Raw genomic sequence first — 14,193 nt, forward strand, 5'->3', positions numbered from 1 at the left:
GGCACTCACACTGAGCTGCTCAGGGAGCCCCAAGGGCTGCACAGAGTCAGCTTGGCTGCGCTCTCGAGCTGCTCTTTCTTGCAAAGCGAAACGAGTCCGGCAGGTGAGATGGGCGGCCACATAAACTGAATAAAATAAATAGAAGCACCCAACTCTCCGCCCAGGCTCAGGCCAACCGCAAGCGCCCCGCAGGCGCCCCAGCAGGCTTGGCCGAGCGAAGACGGACCTGCCGGCCGGCCTAGCTTCATGCGCATGCGTGGCTTTATTTAGTGGGGCTCACATGCGAGCTTGAATGCAGCGGCTCTTGCAGGTCGGAGCCCCGCCCAGCCGCCCTCGAGAGGGACCCGGAAGCATCCTGCATGCGCGCGACTCTTCTTGGAAAGTCTACGCCGCTGCGGGGCGCGTCTTTTCGGCGGTGCCGTGACGTCACCGCCCGCCCGCTCCTCTATTTCCGCTTCCGGTTGCCTTGCCCCGGGTGCTGACAACCCACGCTACGCCACTGGCTGCAGTGGGATTTGAAAAGGGAGATTTAAAAAGCGGACTATCCTTCTTGTTTCTTCTCAGCCTTCCCTTCCAATATCTGAAATGAATTCATTAGAAAAAGAGAAGACAACTTGTGGCCCAAGAAAGTCTGCTGCACAAGATGAGATACTTCTAGCCCCCTGCCCCCCCCCCATATTCCACAGAGAAGTTCCAATGCCTCAAAATAGGATTTGCAAGAACATTCCATTGCAACATCTGATGGCAGATTAGTTTGTGGGTACAACATAAACTGTGTGATGTGTTCTGTCCTGCCTTAAGACATTTTTTAATTCTCCCAAGGCCTGCCTACCACTTGCTTGCTGCTCACTCAAACACATTCTGCAGCTGAACTACCATATATTACTATCACAGAGCACCAATCATGCATGGACACAAGCAAGGCCCATTTAAACTGTCAACCGCTTCTTTTAAGCTGGAGCCTTTGCCACTGTTGACTTTGCCATGCTGGGGGCCGGGAAAAGCCAGCATTTCTGGAGCTGGAATATCAATTGGGATTGGTAGAAAGAACAATTGGAGATTGAAGAGACAATTGGTGGCGGTAGGAAGACTTGTGCTTGCCTGAAACAGACATCTCATGGTGCCTAGTAGTAAGTAGTAAGGCCAACCTAATTATACAGACATAGTTCATCTTTTCATTCTATATTTTCACCTGTCATTGCTGATATTACTAGAAAGAGAAAGGAAGAGACAATGGGTGAGTTTAAAACAGTGCAGTAAAGGGACAAAAGAGATCTGAAGAGTGGCTTCCATGGGTTCTGTAGCTAACCTGTCTCCACTGGATATTGACACTTGCGTCTCCCGTTCCATGCTATGTTATTCCTCACGCACAGGCATAAAAGCAGCCTGAAACCACTTTTACTGGTTTGCTTTCTAAGCCTTGGACCACCTCAGTTCATAAATCTGCCATAAATATTCCAATTAGAATAATAAACAAGAGAGGCATCTCTGCTAAGGGACATAAAAGAGGCGGCATTATTCTGATCCTTGGACGAATCAAAAAGTCTCTTGGAGAAATTACGTCCAGCACCGAGTGAAAAGGGCTGAGCTCAAAAGACGCTCGCGTACACGTGTCACAGGGAGCGTCTGCTTCCTCTTTTCCTCGGGACAAAAGCGAGGGCGGTGGTGGAGTTGACAGGACGCTGAGCTCAGCAGCTTATCGGCTCTACGATTGAGCAATCCAAGGGATCAGCTGATCGGTGGAAGGAAGCGAGCACGTGATTAGCAGCCCCGTGCAGGAAAGCGATCGACTTGCGGGCTTTCGATTGTCGCTGGTGTAAGTGCTGGTTGCAGCTTAATGTCTGATAGCGTAAGTGTCCTGATGTGTCTTGAAGTTTGGATGGGTGATATACGTGAAGGGTCGGGATGGGGAATAGTCTTTTTCCCCCTTTTGTCTGATCAAAGATTGCACTATATGAAAATGAACAGAAAAACGAATAATTGTTCCAGAGTACCTACTGATTACGATTACAGTTGTAGATTTGAATTAATTTAGGCCGTTTGTGCCATCAATGAAATATGTTTTCATTAAATGAAAAATACCGAATTTGCACGATTATTTCACCATTGTCTTGATGCAGTCTGAAGAAGGTATCTTTATAAATGCGGAAACTGGCTTGCAGCAGCCACGGGGAGGGGGGAGGCGGGTGGATTCCTGGGATCTTAATGGACACAGATTTGGCAACAGTTTGCAAGAAGTTTTCTGTTGCCTTACTTCACGATTTTTAAACTTAGATCAGCTGACCTTAATGGTTTCCCATTCAGATACAGATAGGTCCAGCTGGTCCAGGTGCTGCTGCAATACTGTTCCATCCCAAACAAGTACATTGTGTGTAATGAAACTTTTTGCTGTGTTGGAAACGGAACCAGGCATTGACCTTATGGCTGATTCTGTATCTGCACATCTCAGAAAATTACATTATTCATAGGAAGCTACTTATGTTCAGTAGATAAGATTTATCTTAGTCAAAGTATATCGCATGATTGAAAGTAGCTCTCCAGAGACCTTGCGAAAGACTTCCTCTGGTGTGCAGTCTGAGATTCGCTCATAGCACATGTCAGAAAGTGAACCTGGGAATTGCTATGTGCTGTTACCCTGCCACAAGCCATCTTTTATTTATTTTATTTTATTTTATTTTATTATATTTATATACCGCCCTTTCCCGAAGGACTCAGGGCGGTTTACAGGGTGATTAAAACAAAAAATACAAAAGTTAAAAACAGATTAAAAAAAATTATATCCATCCCTGAACAAATAAAACCCCAGTTAAAATTAAAATTAAAATTCTCAGCCTGGGCCAGAGAGCTCGAAGAGCCAGGTCTTCAGGTCCCGGCGGAACAAACGGAGGTCGGGGGCAGTCCTAAGCTCCACGGGCAGCTGGTTCCAAAGGGCAGGCGCACCCACTGAGAAGGCCCTATCCCTGGGTGTTGTCCGCCGGCAGTCTCTTACCGGCGGTACCCTGAGAAGACCCTCCCTGTGGGAGCGCACTGGACGAAGGGAGCTTGATGCCGGCAGCAGGTGTTCCCTCAGATAACCCGGACCCAAGCCATTTAGGGCTTTATAGGTCATCACCAGCATACTTGATGCCCTTCAAAGTGCTGGGCTGTGTCATTTCATGAACTCTACCACACTTCATTTAGTGGACCTGTGGAATCAACATATTTTTTTATGAAAGTGTAGTATAATAGATACTGGTTAGGAATGCTATGTCTGTAATTTTGCTTCTGTCACTGTGTATGCTTCAGGATCCTGCTCTAACAGCAGCATGAGTCCCAGAATGCAACACTGGGAACTTGTGTGTGTGTGGTGTAAAGCAGGGAAGGGTAAGTGGAATCCAGAGTCAGTTTCTTCATACACGTTTGCCTAATTCCTCCTGCAAACTGGGTGGGACAATCACAAATAAGAGTGATAAAGAACATATGGATTATATGTAAGCTCTCCAATAGAGAGCATTGTGCTGACGGCAGCTAGTGGCATTATAGTATGAAATGGAATGGTACAGTTTGAAGCACCATTTCAGAAAGTAAATTTTAGACAGAGCTGGCATGGGGTGGTTGGTAGATGGTTGTGAGCTTCTACCAGGGCTTTAATTTATTGTTTTAAATGGTTGTTTTATTGTATTATCATCTTTAGAACAACCAAGCATCTTAGATACACAAAACACCATGATAAAATTTTATGAATTGTCATTAAGTTCTTGCGCTTTTTCCTTTCCTTTGAGTGAGTTTGGATTTTGGTAACTGCCTGGACTAGTGCCTACAATTTTTGTGGCAAGATTTTTAGAAACGTTTTGCCATTGCCTTTTTTCTAGGGCTAAGAAGACAATGACTGACCCAAGGTCATCCAGTTGGCTTCGTGCCTAAGGTAGTTTCTAGCCCGGTGCCTTAAGTATTTTGTTTGCTGCCCAGAGTCATTTTGGGTAAGTAACTATATAAATTTGTTTAACAAATAAATTTCATATATATCAACAGTGCTCTTAAAATCAGTCATTATCTACAAATAATATGCAAGAAAAGAGTCAGTTTGGTATTGTGGTTAAGGCACCAGGCTAGAAACCGGGAGGCTGGTTTCACGAAGCCAGCTGGATGACCTTGGGTCAGTCATTGTCTCTTAGCCTTAGAAAAAAGGCAATGGCAAAACATTTCCAAAAATCTTGCTACAAAAATTGCAGGCACTAATCCAGGCAGTTACCAAAATCAAAACTCATTCAAAAGAGAGAAGAGCAAGAGCTTAATGACAACTCATAAAAATATTGCTAAGCACATTGATTTGTGCTTAGAGTGTAAGCCGCCCTGAGTCTTCGGAGAAGGGCGGGATATAAATGGGATTAAAATAAATAAATAAAATAAATAAATAAAATTTTATCTTGGTGATAGGCATGTTTTGGTTGTTTAAGATGCTTGGCTGTTCTGAAGATGATAACCATAGTTTCCAGGTTCAGGCAAAAAAAGGTAACTGTCTAATTGAAGACTTCCACGTTTCACTGCACATTGTTAAAGCAAGAAAAATGGGTGCAGGCAGAGGTGAAACCTTGTAAATATTTAACCTCGTTAGATATGGGTGGAAAAGCCATGGAAACAGAATGGAAACAATTGAAAGTGATGTTTCATTATGTTTCTTCCCCCCTCTGCCCACCTCTTTTGCAGTGGTCATCCCCCAATCCCTTGTCATGAAATGTGTTATCTTCCTTCTTCTACTCCATGCCTTCTCCCTGGCTTTGGAGAATGGACTTATGAGAACGCCCCCAATGGGGTGGCTTGCTTGGGAGCGCTTTCGTTGTAATGTTGATTGCAAGGAAGATCCCAATAATTGTATCAGGTAAGTGGAAGAACCTTGGAAATGGTACAAAATCCAATCTTTTTCCAGGTATGTTCCTGAGTTTCAGGATCCTTGGATTCAAGATGAGGGATGGCATCAAAGCTAGAAAATCTGAAGCTCCAAGGTGGCATCTGCCTTCCCTAAAAGCCCCCATGTTTCTCTGAATATTGTTGCCAAATTGCAGTTTAATTTTCTGATTGAGCATAGTTGAGAAAAGAGTGCTGAATCATTTTGCTATATAAAAATATTAATGAAAATGAAAACATATGAGGAAATCATTAATTAATAGACCTTGTACCGCAATATACAAACATGTTGTTTGAACAGGAACCAGTAAAAGAGCCCAACCTATAAGCTTTTGTTTATTCTCCTAGTGACATTGTTTGAATGAGGCTTATTTTCAAGAAACAGAAGGATTCTGTCCATAAGGAAGGACATTGATGAAAATATAATATTGTAGGAAGCTTTATTTTAATTTTATTTCCAGATTATTGCAGAAAAACAATAAGTATGAAAGTGCCTTGGTGGAGCAGTGGGCTAATGCCTCCTTAAGTAACACCAGCTGCTTGCAATTAGTGCAGGTTTAAGTCCCACCAGGCTCAAGGTTGACTCAGCCTTCCATCCTTCCGAGGTAGGTAAAATGAGGACCCAGATTGTTGGGGGCAATTAAGCTGACTTTGTAATAACGCCGCTTGGGGGGGGGGGCGAAAGCCCTAATAAGCAGGCATATACATAGAATGAAGGCTATTGCTAAGCACATTGATTTGTGCTTTAGATTGTAAGCCGCCCTGAGTCTTTGGAGAAGGGCGGGATATAAATGGGATTTTTTTTTTAAAAAGTGATAGTGGAGACCTGACAGAGAAATGAACCTTTTTATCTATTGTGGAAAGTAAACTTGCGTGACTTTGGCAGATTTTGTCAGTGCAGTATGAAGTCTGACATTGTCAGCGCAGTATTTTTTATGCCTGATGGTTCCCAATGGCTGTTCCACATTGGTCACTTTGCTTGTTGTTCTTGTTTCCTATAACTGCTTTTCCATTTGTGGGGCAGTGAGACTCTCTTCATGGAAATGGCAGACTGTCTGGCAAGGGATGGTTGGAAGGAGCTGGGCTATGAGTATGTGAACATTGATGATTGCTGGATGACAAAGAAGCGGAATATGACGGGACATCTGATTCCGGATCCTGAGAGGTTTCCCAGAGGGATCAAAGCTTTGGCAGACTATGTAAGTGAATATTTCTGATGTGAGAGTGAAATCTAATGATCTAGCTGTGATTTTTTTAAAAAAAAGATTAATTCCTTAGCCAATAGTAGAGAAATTCCAGAGGAACTTTGTGACTGCCCCAAAAGATCAAAGGCTTGCTTCTTAATTACTGTAAAAAATGTAGGTTCCTTCTTCAGGTAGGACTGGCCAATTTGCAGCCATGGACCTGGACTTGTACAACAAGTTGAGCTGAGTGTGAAGCAACTTTGCTCAGAGTTATCCAGTGAGGAACATCCAGAGGGCCATGTTTCTGGGCAAGAAATTCTGCATCTAAATCACCAGATTTTTCTGCGAATTCAAACTCTATAGTTTCAGATGTAGTCCTTGGCATTGGATATTTTTAAAAAGCTTATCAGTTTTCTATTGTGTCATCCAGGTTGGTACCCTCCAGATATTCTGACCTTCAGTACTCCTAACACATTTCCAGCATAGTGAATGGCTGTGCCGAATAAGGGTGATAGGATTTAAAGCCAACATATCTGAAAAACATTAGATTGGAAAAGAAAGGGTTGGCCATTTGGTAAAAAAACAACAATGAAACATACCTTTTAACTTTTTTTTCCCATCTGACATCATCTTATGCAATGATGGGTAGAAGCATAATTTGAACTGGCCATTCAGTCAGCAGAAATGTTTGTATTCACATAAAATGGGGGGAAATGCTATCATATACTAAATATTACTAGTTCGCTTTTGTATCTTTCCATCGGTGGAAACATAAGTTTACATACTACAAAGTAAGTGTTCGTTCTTGGAGAGTTTGTTTGGGTAACTAGTTATTCTTAGTTTTTTAACACTCTACTCATTAGATATCTACTCTTACAATAAACAATTTCAATTTAAACTAACATTGTTGAGATAGTCTGCAAATAAAGAGGAAGAGGAAGAGATGGTGGATTAGCTTTTGAGGAAGTGATTAAAAATAGTTGCTCACTAACACCAACAATAACAATGTTTGTACTGTTTCCTCCATCACGTACATTCTTCATGGGTCTTCTGTCTTGATCTCACAAGTCATGACATATTTTGGCAGGTTCATTCACGGGGTCTGAAACTTGGCATTTATGGTGATCTAGGCACCCATACTTGTGCAGGTTACCCGGGTACTACATTAAATTGTATTGAACAAGATGCTTTAACGTTTGCACAATGGGGAGTGGATATGCTGAAACTAGATGGTTGCTACTCATCAGCAGATGAACAGGCCCAAGGTAAAGTTCAAGGCTTTATCATGCCTCTGTGTTGCTTCTTTTGTCAGTGTACCAAAAGTTGCTAAAATAATATATTTTAATTGGCTTTGTTTAAGATGTCAAATATAGATTTGGGATATTAATTATAATAAGCATCAACCAGCTAAAATAATTTGGTTTAAATGAATTCTGAATTTAACTTAAATGGATAATTATTTTTGTTTTCCAAAGGTTATCCTAGAATGTCCAAGGCTCTGAATGCAACAGGTCATCCCATTGCTTATTCCTGCAGTTGGCCAGCCTATCAAGGGGGACTCCCACCTTCAGTGAGTTGTATTTGAGGAAGGATGGGGCTGATCTTAAAGCTTCTGTCCATTGAACTTCAGAATTTTAAATGAAGGTTTTGCATCACATTTTAACAATTTAGTGTGACATGGGATCCATAAATGTACTCATTTAATTTGCAAGAGACACAGTTCTTTAATCTTGTATTGAGTTTTAGAATCAATCCACCTAGAACTCTTGGCACGATGTTTTACTTGGCTGAGACAGTATTTTTTTTATTAACAAGCTTAGTACATGTAGTACTACATAATAGTATAGTGTTGTTGGATGTTACATATTTTGTAAATGATAGTGTTATAATTATGAGTGATACAGTTATTCTGTTAACACATCCTTTGAGCAGTTCTATCCATTTCTCTTTGCTATGGTGACACAGCTGTGTGGCTTTAGTTGAATAGCAAAATAATTATAGCTAATTGTTTAACTTAGTATTTCTTCTTTCCAATATATATTTTTGCCATATATTAAGTACACCCAGACTAGCCAAAATGATGTAAATTGATCATTTTCAAAAGATAAATCATGCCAAGCTGACTGTAATTATTCTGTTTCATGCATTTGTTTTGTTTTAGGTGAATTATACTCTTTTAGCAAATATATGTAACCTCTGGAGAAACTTTGATGACATACAAGACTCTTGGGAAAGTGTCCTCTCTATTGTGGAATGGTTCTCAACGAATCAGGATGTACTTCAGCCAGCGGCTGGTCCTGGCCATTGGAATGACCCTGACATGGTAATGTTGAGCTGAAGAGGATCATATGAAAGCTAAATGGATGAGAGAGGCTCTCTTTGGAATTCTAAAGCTAGAAAAAAACTAATGAAGGTGATTGTTGGCAGGAATTTATATTGCCTATCATCTTGTTTTCAATTCTTGTATGCAATTTAAGTAGACAAGCCATTTGTGTTACATTCTTACATTTGTTGCACATACCCATTATTTTAATCTTAGTGAGTATAACCTACACTAGAAATATCACAGAAAACCTGAATTCTGTTAAAATAATTTGTACAAATAGGCATATTGCTGTTTTTTGCAAAAACATGCTACATTGAAAGGATAAGCAGTTATATATTGTACTGATTCAATTATCCTGCAGTTCTGTGAAAATATAGCTTGTTTTGCTTATGTATGTTTTTTTTAGTTTTTAAAGTTTAACTCATTATCCTCTTCTATCCCTTCTAAATTCTTCATTAATTTAATAATTGGAATTCAGCCTTGATATTATTTCCTAAACTTTCTTCTAGAAGAAAATTTGGAAAGGTTATTCCAATCATAGGCATTGAGTAAACCTACCTAATTATTTATTTAGCATATGGGTAAATTAATAAAAATTAATAATAATAAATACAAGTTACCTTTATTCAACAAGAGTTCTCTTGGAATCAGTCCATATGCAGCTCTTGTTTTCTTTTGCTTTCATTCTTGACTTCATTACCCACCTCTGGGTTAACCTCTCCTTTATCCTACAGCTAATCATTGGAAACTTTGGTCTGAGTCTTGAAGAGTCCAAGTCCCAGATGGCCTTATGGACAATTATGGCTGCTCCTCTTTTCATGTCTACAGACCTCCGTGTTATTTCTGAAAGTGCCAGGGAGATTCTACAAAACAAATTGATGATCACAATTAACCAAGATCCCCTGGGAATTCAAGGTCGTAGAATCCTTCAGGTAATGAAGGCCAAGCATCTGGAGAATCTTATTTGAATCCCTGGAACTCCAGAGGGTATATTCCTGCCTTTTGACCCTGTTATGTGGGAAGATCATTAATTAAGTCAAGGATATTTATTACATTCATAATGATCCTCCCTTCTAAGGAGCTTAGGAGACAATATATTAGCTTTCAACTATCTGGCATACTCCAGATCCATTGACACTGTTTTCATAATTTATCTGGAAGGAAGAAGGGTAAGGAAGCCTGTGTATATGGTGTTCCCCATGCTGTTTTTGGCTCAAATTACAGCACAATTAATTGGGTTAGACTGAGTATGAGCTTCATACCTCATAACAATTTCAGTTGAAGAATTGTTCTTTTCCTATGTGATGACATCACCATTTTCAATTTATGTCCTGGGAAAGATTTCCTTTAGAACATGTTGTTTAATCTGATTTTGTAGGAGAAATCTCACATTGAAGTATTTCTGCGGCCTCTTTCCCACTCAGCCAGTGCTCTGGTTTTCTTTAGTCGAAGGACAGACATGCCATATCACTACACAACTTCCCTTGCACAGCTCAATTTTACAGAGAATGCTGTCTATGAAGTAAGTAAAGAAACACCCATATGTGGTCTTCCTCTCCATTGCTGAAAACATTGTAGGGGAATGGGATGACAAGCTGAAAATCTCATGTACTACACAGTAATGCTTACTTATATTTGCCCCATGTTATTGAATTTAATATGGCATCCTGGCTTTTAGAAAGTTATTTAATAATCAGGTTATTTCCTGGGGTGATAAAACAGTACATAGCAAAGTAAGCAAAATTAGTCATAAAACCAACACTCTTATCCCCTCTGCCAACACTACCATTCATTTGTGACGAAGGAGTAACAGGATTATTTACTATTTTAGAATTCAAGTTGTACGGCAATTAAGCTTTAGTATTTTTCATTGGGATAAACATTGCTATGGAATAGCTACTAGAATATATGAGTAGTTCCATAGTAGATGCACATATGATCATTTATCCATTTATCTTTTTGTTGTTGTTGTTAGGCACAGGATGTGTACACCAATGAAATAATCAGTGACCTGAAGATTGCTACCAACTTCACAGTGGTGATTAATCCCTCTGGAGTAGTTATGTGGTATCTGTACCCAGCAATGTACCTGGGGCAGCCTTCCAACTTCATAAAGCAGCAGGTGAAAGCAAATAAATTCAATCCCTTTAATCTGTGATAGCCAGCAGTTGAATAACAATTTGGAAAGCTACTAAGGATTTACCACTCCCGATTGGTACACTTGTACTTCAACAAAGAAAAAAAAAGATTGTGTAGGTTGGCAGTTTTACACAAGTAACATACAAATTGAGATCTACCTGAACACACAATGGAGATGCTATTACAGTAGTTCACTAGTATGCAGTCCAATATTTCTAAGTACAGTAGACATAAATAAGTAGACATGTATTCTTATTTATATAGATTAGACTGCTAATGATGGTCACATGCTTTGAGATAATCAACTAGAAGCTGGTTGCCTATATATGTAAGCATAAGCATAGGAAAAAATCATATTTTGTATAAGGAATTTCCTATAGATCACTGAATTGTAAATTTCCTGGATTCCAAAACAGAACTGGAATTGTCCTTTAATGCACAGAATTTCTGTTGTGCTATAGGTGTTCGCTTGTAATGGTATCAGCTATTTCAGTAGTTGAAATAATTTCAAAAATTCTAAGTGTTCTAGCATTTCTTTTATTGTCACTTGTCTGACTAGCTTAATTTTCCAGGATTTTTAACATTTTTATTCTTTTGTTGTAAACAACTCTTTAGGGACTATTTTTTTCACCATATGTTCAGATGTTTATATTTTAAAATACGGTACATTTTTAAATAAAGATTATTGTTTCAGAAATGATTTGATTAAAAAGCCTGTAAAGTGAATAAATTTTCAAAGTGTTTACTAATTCTGTAATTTATTTTTCCTAGTACATTTTTCCTGGTCACATACCTTTGATGTAACTGAATCCCAGAATTCCCAGAATTGCCCGCCAAAATATAGTCTATCACAGTGATGGCGAACCTTTTAGAGACTGAGTGCCCAAACTGCAACCCGAAACCCACTTACGTATCATTGGGTGCCGGGTGGGAGTGGCCCATTGGGTGGGTGTGGCCCATTGGGTGGGCGTGGCTGCAATGATAACGGCAGACTGGGTGGGACTAAAAAGTTCAATCAATTCCAACTTTGCGAGATCTTTTTTTTTCCTGTGAGAAGTTGAGATTGATTGAAACTTTTTTTTGCACATAGAGGCAGAGGGCTAAAGCAAAAAGGTTTTATAAAACCCAGCTGAAGGCCTAGGACTGGGGCGATGGCGCGTGTGCCCACAGAGAGGGCTCTGCGTGCCACCTGTGGCACATGTGCCATAGGTTCGCCACTATGGGTCTATCACATCTGGAGATTACCAAAATAAGTTTCCTGTTTTATCATCTTCACTATTCAATAAGCTACTTTTAGTACTGTGACAGTCTTACAGTCTGCCTGTCTATCTATCATCTATCTATCATCTATCAATCATCTGTATATATCTATCTGGATTAAAAGGCAGCACTGAGGCACTGATCATAGCAGCATAAGTACAAGCACAAAGGACTATATCTATAGAAGCAGGGGTCTAGACGTGATCTAAGGTGCAGACTATGCAGAGAGGTCTGAGACAGAGTCTAACACACAATAACAGGGTGTAAGAAGCTGGCAACAACATCAGATACTGAATGTCACAACCAAATATCATTCTGTACAGGAACATGTGCATGGTATATAGATTAGACCCAAGTCTCAATGGGAGATCCTACAGAAGGTCATGGAGAATAAGAGAGCTAACATCCTATAGGATAGCGGTGCCCATCCTTCCTGGCACCAGGGACTGGTTTTGTGAGACAATTCTATGGACTAGGGAGGAGCTTTGCGTGTTACCTAGATCCTGTGCATGGGCAGATCAAGCTGCTCGCTTACCTGCCACTTATGTGGCCCAGTTCCTACCAGCCATGGACTGGTACTGAATTACAACCCAGGGATTGGGGATTCCTGCTGTAGGACCTCCAGATCAAGATGGACAGGTATTAACCAATCAAGCAGCCATTATGGTAGTAGACATAATCAGAAGATAGCAGTGGTGATAGATGTAGCAGTGCCAAGTGATAGCAATAGGAAGAAGTAAGAAAAGCTGGATATGTACCAGTGCTTGAAAGAGGAATTAGAAAGGATGTGGAAAGTAAAGGCCAAATGGTCCAGTCATGGTAGCAGCACTCAAGGCTTAACTCATAAATTGGGAAAGTGGCTCCAACAGAACCTGGGAACAACAGAGCTTTCTATCCAAATGAGTGCATTGTTAGGAACAGCTAAGAACTCTCAAACTCCCAGGTTTGGGAGGGAAGTGAGATTGAGGAAGATACATACTCCTACCACCCCCACCCCCAACTCCCAACAAAATTGTGGCATATATCAAGGTGATGCATAATCTCTCCTGTTATTCTGCATAAACTTGAACTTCCTCAGCCAGCTAATTACAAGGAGGCATATGGATACAAGTTCAAGAATTGAACTATCATCAGTCATCTCTTCTACAGGGAGGACATCAAGTTGTACTGTATGCTAAGGGTGAATCATCAGTCATCTCTTCTACAGGGAGGACATCAAGTTGTACTGTATGCTAAGGGTGAATGAGACATTGACTCACTAATTCCCCTGACACAGATCTACAATGAGGCCTTTGGATGTTATCCAGATGAGAAGTGTGACTGCATGGTAGTCAGGAGAGGGAAAGTAGTTTTAACTGATGGCGGTTGAACTCCCAGCAGGCCACGTAACAGACACACAGGCCAGTTCAGGTACCTTGTTATCCCATTCACAAGAACTATGATGAAGCAAGGAAGTACCACCAAGGATAAGACAGGTTCTGAACAGCCAAAGAAAGAACAAGATCCATGCCATCAAAATGTATGCCCTACTAGTCATTAGATACCCTTCCAGTGTAGTGAGCTGGCCAAAGGACATGGAAGCTGCTGTTAAACACCTGAAAGCTCCTCACAATCTACAGGTTTCCACCCCAAGCCCAACATGCAGAAATTGTACACTAGTCAGAAAGAGAGTGGGCAGGGTCTGGTGAGTGTCAAAGCCACTGTCCTGGATGAAACTCAGAGCATCCACAAATACACCAGTAAGATGGTACTCAAAAGATGTACTACTGAGAGAATGCCTGAGGCAGCAGTAGACATGGAAAGATCAAGCAGGAGTGCCATGGCAAGAGAAGACCTTGCATGGAAAATACCATCAATAGATAACTGAAGTGGCAGTTTAATATTGTATATTAGTCTTAGCAAGAAACTAAGCCTTGTTAATGTCTAAGTCACCCCATCTATTTAGTTTGATCTTTAAACATTCAACAGAACTTGAAAAGCTTATAAAACTCACATTTTGCTGACAGCAAAATAGTGCAAACATAATTGTACGTTTTTTTATCTTGTGTACTTTATTTTTTTGAGTTCTATATTGTAATTCTACTTTGTAAGTTTCATTTAAGAAGTTTTATTTAGTCTGGGTCATGTAATACAGAATGCGATTTGAATGTATGTATGTAAACAAAGTTTGAAGCAGGCAAGAGCAAACTACTTTTGAATTGTTTCCAAATAAATTAGTCATAAAACCATCCAGAGGTCAAGCTTGAGGAAAACCTTACCAGGCACAATATTCAAATAGATTTTGTTAAGGAGAGTTTTCCATACATTCTTTAAAGAAAAGAATTATATCTCCCAGCCCACACCAACTGATCCTTGCACAAAATGATAAGTTATCAACATACCAATATAGACACAAATATA

General features: G+C 40.2%; 1 protein-coding gene across 4 annotated transcripts; it reads left to right on the top strand.

The window, feature by feature from the left end:
- The first annotated feature begins 1,764 nt into the window (after positions 1 to 1,764).
- Positions 1,765 to 11,325, top strand: NAGA (alpha-N-acetylgalactosaminidase). Of its 4 annotated transcripts, XM_083366778.1 has the most exons (11): positions 1,795 to 1,849; positions 3,852 to 3,959; positions 4,437 to 4,491; positions 4,687 to 4,858; positions 5,909 to 6,083; positions 7,156 to 7,333; positions 7,544 to 7,638; positions 8,230 to 8,391; positions 9,129 to 9,326; positions 9,773 to 9,916; positions 10,370 to 11,325. In XM_083366778.1, exons 3-11 carry the CDS (start codon positions 4,437 to 4,439, stop codon positions 10,550 to 10,552), a joined length of 1,362 nt encoding a protein of 453 aa, XP_083222904.1. In that variant the 5' UTR covers positions 1,795 to 1,849; positions 3,852 to 3,959; the 3' UTR covers positions 10,553 to 11,325. The 4 variants fall into 4 exon arrangements, with proteins under 4 accessions (XP_083222905.1, XP_083222904.1, XP_083222906.1 ...); XM_083366779.1 differs by lacking the exons at positions 3,852 to 3,959; positions 4,437 to 4,491 and having other exon boundaries at positions 1,765 to 1,849; XM_083366780.1 differs by lacking the exons at positions 1,795 to 1,849; positions 3,852 to 3,959; positions 4,437 to 4,491 and adding an exon at positions 3,333 to 3,363.
- Positions 11,326 to 14,193: the final 2,868 nt, after the last annotated feature.

This window comes from Vipera ursinii, assembly GCF_947247035.1.
Source record: "Vipera ursinii genome assembly, chromosome: 6".
NCBI lineage: Eukaryota > Metazoa > Chordata > Lepidosauria > Squamata > Viperidae > Vipera > Vipera ursinii.